General features: G+C 34.1%; 1 protein-coding gene across 1 annotated transcript in view; it reads left to right on the top strand.

Moving 5' to 3' along the window:
* Window positions 1-10719, top strand: part of LOC107727012 (laminin subunit alpha-5-like) — a 77601-nt gene that overhangs the window by 30567 nt on the left and 36315 nt on the right. Inside the window, 3 exon segments of the mRNA XM_016536754.1 lie at window positions 2433-2548; window positions 8567-8685; window positions 8895-8985. Coding sequence (XP_016392240.1) covers window positions 2433-2548; window positions 8567-8685; window positions 8895-8985 — 326 coding nt within the window.

Genomic DNA, 10719 nt, shown 5'->3' on the forward strand with positions numbered 1-10719 from the left:
ATTCTGTGGACAAGTGACCGATTTCAGCCGCGGCTTCAGCGTCTATTTTATAGTGTAGGGGGCGGGCGCTTCGGATTCTAGAGAGCATTTGATTGGACAGAAAGTTTGATGAGAAGCTGAAGTACGATGTGACGTCAAAAAAATCGTTGAGACGTTTTGGCGGAAGTGACGAACTAAAAGCTTTGAATGCTTATATCTTCTAAATGCAAATTTTGTCACTGTTTTGGAGCACACTGCCTTACAGATAACCTTAAGACTAACATATTGATACTAACACTCAAAAAACTTTCATTTTGATTTCATGGGGACTTTAAACTGTATTAAAATAGTAAACAGTTATTTTTAATTGTAGTAATATTTCACAGTATTACTGTTTTTACTGTATTTTTGATCAAATAAATGCAGCCATGGTGAGGATATTCAAGAGACTTCATGCAGATAACTGAATGACTGAATGAATACAGATAGTGAAGGGTGGAGGGTTTTAATTTGACAGAGCTAAATGAGGATGACCCAAAGAATGAGTCAGACGCTGAAGGTCAGAGGTCAATTACTAAAGCGTGCTCCACATAAGCTTCCCAGGTGCACCTGTTTGCCCCACAGGTATCAGGAGTTAAACTGATGTCAGTGTGCAGTTGATTTATGGGGAGATTTGTGTAGTGAGATAACTTCTTCCATGCTGTTAGCTGAACTTGAAGCTTAAGACATTCAGGCATGTGTGTTAAAGTCTTAGAGGAGATCTAGAGGGCAGTTGAGGGTTAATAGACTGTGGATAGGGTTGGTTAGTATGGTTGGCTGTAGCTCATTTGAAGTGAGGCTCTGGAACACTTGCTCTGACTGTGGCTGGGTGTTAATGAAGGGTTAAACTGCCGCTCAAGCTGAACCATCCAAACAGATTCAGGGAAACTAAAATGCACACTTGAGTGCAAATGTGCGTCCTTCCATATGTGTGCACTCATTAGTACACAAATGAGTGAGTGAAAAGTCTGTGTTTTGCCTATGTTTATGTGCAAGACTGGATGGAACATTGTAGAAACTGATGAGAGTGAACATATCAGAAGTTTTATTTGTGATTAATTTTTAAGACTTCTTATGGATGTTACACTCCATTAAAGGGATAGTTCACCCAAAAAAAAAAGTTTTATTTTTTTGCGCACAAAAAGTATTCTCGTAGCTTCATAAAATTCAGGTTGAACCACTGACGTCACATGGACTACTTTAACGATGTCCTGTGTGTTCAGAAGATGAACGAAGGTCTTACAGGTTTAGAACGACATGAGGATGAGTAATTAATGACAGTAGCTGTCTCATTTAGAAGGCTGCACCCTCCGGAGGTCGCTGCGACCTCCAGAGGGCGCAGCCTTCTAAATGAGACACAGCTAGTATTTTCATTTTTGGGTGAACTATCCCTTTAAGGCCAGTTCACACCAAAACGAATGTTTGGTACGAAAATTCAGTGCGATAAACATTTTAATTTGAGGGAACAGCATCCATTCAGTCTTTTCAGACCCATACAAATATTCACATGCAGTCAATGCAACAAATTATTACTCTCTTTCCCATCGCACTGCAAAGAAAATGGGTTAACCAATTAGAATTGCGCTTTTGGTCACATGCCACTGCTCTTACATGGAACTATTTTACGATTTGGTGATTTAGTATGAATTTTTATCATTTGATTCATAAGAAAATGTACCATTTTTAGCAAAAATAAGCCGATTGTATGATATGCTTTATTTAATTAATAGTTAATTCTTAGAAATCTATAAATGCTTTTTTGTTACTGTTTGATGGTCATTATTAATGATTATCATTTGATTGTATGAATATGGCATATGTAATGCGTGTAGCAGTTGTTTACTGTCTGCTGTGTAGATTTATGATGATACATGTGTGAATGCAGCCACCCATGAGCAGACCCACCGAGTCTCAGTTAATTCTGTTAGCTTTTCAGATGATGGAGGAAAATTTAGCGAGTGTGAAGAACTTAACCCGTTCAGACTCTCAGGTTTTAAAGACTCTCTCGCTTTCTCTCCCTAATTCATTCTTTTCCTGGAAGCAGCAAGGTCAGTGAGAAGTTTAGACACTTGAATAAAAGCTCTTGTGTGGCTCATTTGAGGCCCATAGACATGAAGTACTTTCGTATTTGCATATAGTGGCCCCTCAAGATTGAGACCGAAAGAAGACAAGTGGGAATTTCTATATAAAATTCATTATAAAATTCTGTTCTGAAACATTAACAAAATAAATATACATAACATATGTATATGTATACATATTCTTCCCATAAATATAACAAAAGAATGAGTTATATTTGAAATTGCTCAAATATCTCAAAAGCATACAGCAAGTTTTAGGTTTTAAGGTATAAACTTGTGTGATTGTGTTTGGTTGTTAACCTGTGATTTGTCTTTTATGTCTGTGTCTTTTAGGCTTCAGTGTGACTGCCGGCACAACACTTGCGGGCCGTCATGCGATCGCTGTTGCCCCGGCTTCAACCAGTTTCCATGGAAACCAGCCACGACTTACAGTGCCAATGAATGTGAACGTGAGTTTTCCTCTCTCTGCGTCCAGTGAGCCAACAAAACAAAGATTTAGTACCTGCCGGGCCCCTCCTTGACACATTGTTCTCAAAACATGATTTCTCTCTTGTGGGAGATTTTTTTCTGCCTTCCTTCTTTTCTTGATGGCAGAACAGCATTTTCTTTATTCTGTCTAACAGTGCTCTTTTTTATGTATTTATAGACGTGACATTTAATCATTAAGTATGAGTGTAACTTTTTCAGAAAGTTCAGAATATCTTCACTCAAACTCAGAAACTTGAATGATCTCTGTCTGGAACTGTTATCTCTTTCTCTGTCTTTACACTCTACCTACAGAAAAGTTTCTCTAAGTTTCTCTACCTACATTCTCCCATTTATATTGTTTAAACTTGAGTCATTCTAACCAATGTAAAAGACTATGTGACTATCATCATACTCATAGTCCATACTTTTGTGGTGTTATATATTTTTCCTGAAGTTTTAGTGAACTGTACAGTGGCATTATAACTCTATTGGCAAGTGGATAAAGAAATACCTTTAGCAAAAGGACAGAGTAAAACAACTGACAATTGCTTTTTTGACAATTTGACAATTTTTTTTTATATAATTGTATTGTCTTATTTAAAACATTAATTAAAATGTCTATTTTATGTCAATTAAAAAACATAAATGTATTAATTTATAACATTTTTAAAAACTATTCAGTCTTAATTTGTCTAATTAAAAAAGGGATTCATTTTACATTTTTCATTTAAAATGTATTTAATTATGTATTTATTTTTATTGTGTTATTTAACTACATTTAAAACATTTAAAATTGAAAATTTAGGTTGAATTTGTCTATTTAAAAAGTTTTAAAAAGTGTTTTATATATATATATATATATATATACACATACATATACATATATATATATATATATATATACTAGTGCTGTCAGTCAAACGATTAATCGCATCCAAAATAAAAGTTTTTGTTTACATAATAAATGTATGTGTATATTTAATATGTATATATAAATACACACGCATGTAGGTATATATTTCAGAAAAAATGTTGTTTATATATTAAATATATTTATTTATAATATAAATTATATTAATATAAATATAGACATGTAAATGCATGTAAATATTTTCAAAATACATACTGTATGTGTGTGTATTTATATAAGCATAATAAATATACACAGTACACGCACATATATTATGCCACCAAAAACTTTTATTTTGGATGTGATTAATCGTGATTAATCATTTGACAGCACTAATATATACACACACATACACACACATATATATATATAATTTAGTTAATTTTTAAAATTAATTTAATTTATTAAATTGATAATTTATTGTATTTATTATATTTTTTAAGGAGCACTCCTAGTCCTCTAAGTAAAAGTGGCTACCTGATACCTTTAGAAATGTAAATACATATTAGCCTTTCAGACCTCGGATTGGTTTTGTTGTGCGAAGATGTTTTGATTTATATTCTCGATTGTATGAGGATGTTTATAGTTTCAGTTTAGGATCAGCGTAGTCTCTGCTTTAGTAAGACATCAGAGTCAGTGTGAATAAGAGAGGCTGGCAGTCTATGTGAACCACTCCAGCCCACCCCACAATGCTTTTAAGAGACTCACTCTCTGGGTGTTTGTCTCTGTATTGGGAGCCATTGTTGGATATCCGCGGTTTTTTTAGCTAATCTAATCTCTGAATTCCCAAATATATAACCACTCCTTTGTGTGGAGAGAGACCTCAGTGAGGTTTATGGCACATCTGTGAGCAGAGCTGGCTTGAGTGAAGCCAGAGAGACTGTCTCATCTGACAGAACTGTTTCATCTCACGTCGGGTCACCGTGTCCTCACCCTGCTGTCAGTGGACTGGACCCTAACAAAACACAGTCATTCCACACCGCATGTCCTGTCAAAGACTCCACTGTGTGACAGGAAAAACACATGATCAGAGCCTGCTGGTATTCATGCTTTAATAGTGAATTTGTCCTAATAGTTTTTGCTAATCACAGCTAATTCAAGTGTATGGAAAGTCTATGGAAATTCCTGATGGACTTTAAAATAAATAATCATAGCACAAAAATTATAGATAGATAGATAGACAGATTCTTAATAATTCTTAATTACACCCATAAATACTGAAACTACTGGGCTAAAAGCAGAAATTAAATTAGCTTTATTTTAGAATGATTACCAATTATTTAAAATAAATATTTAAATAAATAAATTAGTGCTGTCAAAAGATTAATCGTGATTAATCGCATCCAAAATAAACGTTTTTGTTTATGTAATATATGTGTGTGTATTGTGTATATTTATTATGTATATATAAATACACACACATACAGGATATATTTAGAAAATATTTACATGTATATATTTATATTTGTATAATTTATATTATATATAAATATATTTAATATAGAAATATAAAATTTTTCTTAAATATATACATGCATGTGTGTGTATTTATATATACATAATAAATGTACAAAGTACACACACAATTATTATGTAAACAAAAACTTTTATTTTTGAATACAATTAATTGTGATTAATCGTTTGACAGCACTAATTTAAATGCATATGTATTTACATATAAATACATAAAATAAATATACATGTATGTAAATAACTTATTGAATAATATGTTGCATTATATACAAAAAAAGTATAATTAATAAATATTACATTTATATATTTTAAATAAATAAATATTATACTCCCAAAAATGCCATAAAATACCATAAAAGCACCATTAAAAAGAATCATAAAGGTCATTATTCATTATTTGCTGTTTTTAAAGTCAGATTCACACTTCCACACATTCAAACAAACTACAAAAAGATGCAAAGCACCAGATTAGACAATTAATAATCCAAATTTCAAACCGAAATGGAATTTATAAGAGTTTTTAAATTAGGCTATAACTACAGTAGGCCTATATAAAAATAAATACATATATAAATCTTACATAATATAGCAAGTTATATATAACAAGTATGTTAATGTACGTTTTGATGCTTTTGGTCCTTTTTTGGACTTTTGGCCATGCCTTGGTCACCATTCACTTTCATTGTATAAAACAAAGCAGCATGAACATTTTGCAAAACATCTGCTTTTGTGTTCCACTGAAGAAAATCAGTCATACAGGTTTGAAACGACATGAATGTGGATAAACGATGACAGACAGACTGATAATTTTTAGGCGCACTGTCCCTTTAACACCCAGCCTCTGATGGTTTATTCGTGTTTGCTCAATGTTTTCCTCACGCTGGCCGAGATCCAGAACTTTCTCTGCCGTTTCTCTGGCTGAGGCTCTTAAGCAGATTATATCGCTCTCCTGGCACAGACTCCGTGTAACAGACTTAATTATAGGTGTGTGTCATTGTGTTAGACGAGTCTTCATCAAACACTCTTGTCAGAAGCAATGAAAAACACTGTGCATCAATCTCACGGCAGCATTAGAGCGAGTACACAGATGGAGTCTGAACCGTGCTGGATTTACACATCAAGACTGAGATGGGGTTGAGTTTATATGGGTAAAAAGAGCCTAATATTGATGTTAAACGTGCCAGTGTTATATAATGAATTCAACAGCTCCCTCTAGTGAAGATGTAAGGTGGATAATTTCACCCCAAAATAAATGTATGTGTATATTTAATATGTATATATAAATACACACGCATGTAGGTATATATTTCAGAAAAAATGTTGTTTATATATTAAATATATTTATTTATAATATAAATTATATTAATATAAATATAGACATGTAAATGCATGTAAATATTTTCAAAATACATACTGTATGTGTGTGTATTTATATAAGCATAATAAATATACACAGTACACGCACATATATTATGCCACCAAAAACTTTTATTTTGGATGTGATTAATCGTGATTAATCATTTGACAGCACTAATATATACACACACATACACACACATATATATATATAATTTAGTTAATTTTTAAAATTAATTTAATTTATTAAATTGATAATTTATTGTATTTATTATATTTTTTAAGGAGCACTCCTAGTCCTCTAAGTAAAAGTGGCTACCTGATACCTTTAGAAATGTAAATACATATTAGCCTTTCAGACCTCGGATTGGTTTTGTTGTGCGAAGATGTTTTGATTTATATTCTCGATTGTATGAGGATGTTTATAGTTTCAGTTTAGGATCAGCGTAGTCTCTGCTTTAGTAAGACATCAGAGTCAGTGTGAATAAGAGAGGCTGGCAGCCTGTGTGAACAGCTCCAGCCTGCTGTGAGCTCATACAGACACTAATCCAGTCTGGCTTCTCTCACACACTGTAAAAATAGTCCCACAATGCTTTTAAGAGGATCTCAGACTCACTCTCTGGGTGTCTATCTGTGTATTGGGAGCCATTTCAGTCTGGGAAACATTTCCTCTGAGTATATTGTTGGATATCCGCTGTTTCTATCTAATCTCTGAGTTCCCAAATATAAAACCACTCCTTTGTGTGGAGAGAGACCTCAGTGAGGTTTATGGCACATCTGTGAGCAGAGCTGGCTTGAGTGAAGCCAGAGAGACTGTCTCATCTGACAGAACTGTTTCATCTCACGTCGGGTCACCGTGTCCTCACCCTGCTGTCAGTGGACTGGACCCTAACAAAACACAGTCATTCCACACCGCATGTCCTGTCAAAGACTCCACTGTGTGACAGGAAAAACACATGATCAGAGCCTGCTGGTATTCATGCTTTAATAGTGAATTTGTCCTAATAGTTTTTGCTAATCACAGCTAATTCAAGTGTATGGAAAGTCTATGGAAATTCCTGATGGACTTTAAAATAAATAATCATAGCACAAAAATTATAGATAGATAGATAGACAGATTCTTAATAATTCTTAATTACACCCATAAATACTGAAACTACTGGGCTAAAAGCAGAAATTAAATTAGCTTTATTTTAGAATGATTACCAATTATTTAAAATAAATATTTAAATAAATAAATTAGTGCTGTCAAAAGATTAATCGTGATTAATCGCATCCAAAATAAACGTTTTTGTTTATGTAATATATGTGTGTGTATTGTGTATATTTATTATGTATATATAAATACACACACATACAGGATATATTTAGAAAGAATTTACATGTATATATTTATATTTGTATAATTTATATTATATATAAATATATTTACAACATACACACACATATATTATTGCTGCAATGACACACACAAGAATTTCGCAAAGAACGACAAACTGAACCAGACTTATATAGGGTGAGCAGACAGGGTAAATGAGACACAGGTGCAAACAGTGAGTGCTGATAAGTCCGGGCAAAGGATTGTGGGAAATGAAGTCTGATGGAGTGGTAGAAGTCTGGGATGGAGTGCCCTCTAGCGAAGCTCACAGGCACTCCAGCTAGAGATCGTGACAAAAATACTTTGTAATCACATTTTATTGTCAAATTTTGATCTCAATATGGTCTGTAGTCACACATTGCCCGTTCAGGTTTCTCTGCGATTGTATAATCACACATCATACAAACACACACATCTATACAAATCGGCAATTTTTGTTAGTATTGTGAAATCATAACTAGATTTTGTTTATAATCTGCTACATCTAATACCAAAATGACTAATTCTATTGTAGTACTTATAACTGTAGTAACTAATATTTTGGTCACCATGGTAAATTTTTGTAAGTGTACACTCAATTATTATGTTATTTATAAATGTTTTAACTTGTATTTTCAGCTGCAATCTAAAGATTCCCGCACAGTTTTCTCTTGTTTTCCCCATGCTAACTTCACTCCTAGCTAATTACTGTTCTCTTTTTTCTTTCTTTTGCCCTTCTCTGCTGTCATTCATTCCCCTCGGGACAGTCTGAACTCTTCAGGTGGACACTGATGTGTTTTGTGCATGTCCTGCCCTGTTTATATCTGTCCTGCTTGTATATTTATTCTATCTGCATTGACAGATGAGTTAATTAATCTCAGCGTATTGTGTGTGTGTTTGCAGCATGTAACTGCCACAGACACTCATCAGAGTGCTACTATGATCCAGAGATCGATCAGAGGAGAGCCAGTGTCAACATGCAGGGAGAATACAGCGGCGGAGGAATGTGCGTCGAATGCCAGGTGGGCTCAGGTGTACAAACACACTAATAACACGAAAGTGGTGCGGATGCATTGGCTGTGGCTCAAGACCTACATAAACAGCATTTATGGGCAACATAAGTGCATACAACATTTTTGGTTGTCAGTTGCACACTCACTAGGTTTGGAAACAGCTGTTGATGTTTTAGCAAATACATTCTATGATTTTGGTGATTTTTATTCTTTCACAGCATCACACCACAGGCATCAACTGTGAGCGCTGCATTCCTGGGTATTACAGATCACCTGATCATTCTCTTGAGTCCCCATTCGCCTGTTCAAGTGAGTCTCCCGTGATCTATTTAGCATTCATTTATTTTTATTTTAGTCATTTTATTGCTTCAATTTAAAATTTTGTCTCTTAGTTGCCGAAACAACATTTCTAATGATTTTTTACATTTTTCACCTATTTCAATTAATGGAAATTATTTTTAATCGTTTTCGTTAAAAGCAGCACTGGTCATGCATACATTTAAATAAAAATTGAACTGTATACATGCATTTAAAGACAGGGTAGTTGATTTGGTTTAAAAACATTTTTTGTTATGCTGGTTGAAAGTCTCTTCACATTCTGAAAGCAATCACTAAGTGGTCTAAATGTATTTATATCGTCTGTGGAAGGCGTAGGACCATAAAATGTTCATCCAATCATATTCCTCGGCCCGAGGATTACAATAGGCTTTTCCTACCTGCCTGTCAACATATGTATTTGATTGCACAGTCCATTGCACTATTGCAGACCGAGCGAAAATTAAAATGCTTTATTATTGTAATATTATGCACTTTTTACTGTAATTTTTCCTCACTGATGAATGAGATATGAGATAATCTGACAACGCTGCGTTCAGTCCTCCACCATCACCATCTCTCATCGTGTCGCAGTCACTGGTTAGTCTCTGGTCTGCCGGAGCGCTTTCATGTGTTTTGGAGGAGGCGTGGCTTTGAAGATTGATTTGCAGGGAGGGTGGGATTTTATGCTATTGCTAGCCTCTCTTAAACTGCCTACTACTGTTGTCATGGTACCAAAATTTCTGTATTCGGTACCAATACCAGTGAAAATCCACGGTTCTCGGTACCAATTTCGGTACCAAAGCAAAACACAAAAACATGCTAATTAAAAAGACTATACTTTCATTTAATCCTAACTGTGTACATATTTAAGTTTTAAGGGTTTTTAAAACCTTCTAGAGTTATCAGCCAAGAATAACAACTAAGTTAGCAAAAAAAAAAAAAAAAAGCCCAAAACTGCTTTTCTGACTGATATGACACAAACAATGTTAACCATTTGTACATTCTCTAACACGCATATTTTAGATTCACAATTCATTTAAAAGCCTCTGGTGTGTAAAAATAGTAAATATCATCATGTCCTCCTGTTTTTTTGTTTTTTTTTACCCTAATAAAAGTTATAGGAGCATTAAAAAGTTAATAAAGAAACTTCATTCTAATGCTCATTATATTAGCGTTAGCCGAGCTTATGCTAACGATTAACTACTCTAATAACAGCGATGTTCATTTCAATCCGACATTCAAATTAAAATATTGAATAATATTCATAACAGAAGCGGTGTTTCCCACAGACTTGCACTCTATTTGTGGCAGCATATATATGCAAATTCATTCTCTGCCAGCAGGAGGCGCTGTTGGAGCGGGAGAGATTGAGGTTTCCCCAGTAACGGCTGTAATCAAATAAGCACTGAGCTCACAAACGCTGCTTTATCAGGCATAACAGGCAAGATGAAATGAGAATGACATCCATAATTTTCTGAAGACAGTCGGTTTCCGTCAGAAATACAGTGATATATAAACACCCGCATCGGGTTTCGACTTTGACACGTGCAGTGCTCATGTTTATTCAACGAAGTCAAACAGCACAAATAAATCAATGTATGGGAAACACAAATATTAAAAATTTTAATGAAACTTACCTGCTTGAACTCTTTCATTTGATCCGAGTGTCTGTCTTTAAAGTATTTTGTTAGTTTGATGTGTTTCCTCATTTTGAGGTCGCCATGT

Source organism: Sinocyclocheilus rhinocerous, unplaced genomic scaffold (assembly GCF_001515625.1).
Source record: "Sinocyclocheilus rhinocerous isolate Xijiao unplaced genomic scaffold, SAMN03320098_v1.1 scaffold666, whole genome shotgun sequence".
Classification (NCBI taxonomy): Eukaryota; Metazoa; Chordata; class Actinopteri; order Cypriniformes; family Cyprinidae; genus Sinocyclocheilus; species Sinocyclocheilus rhinocerous.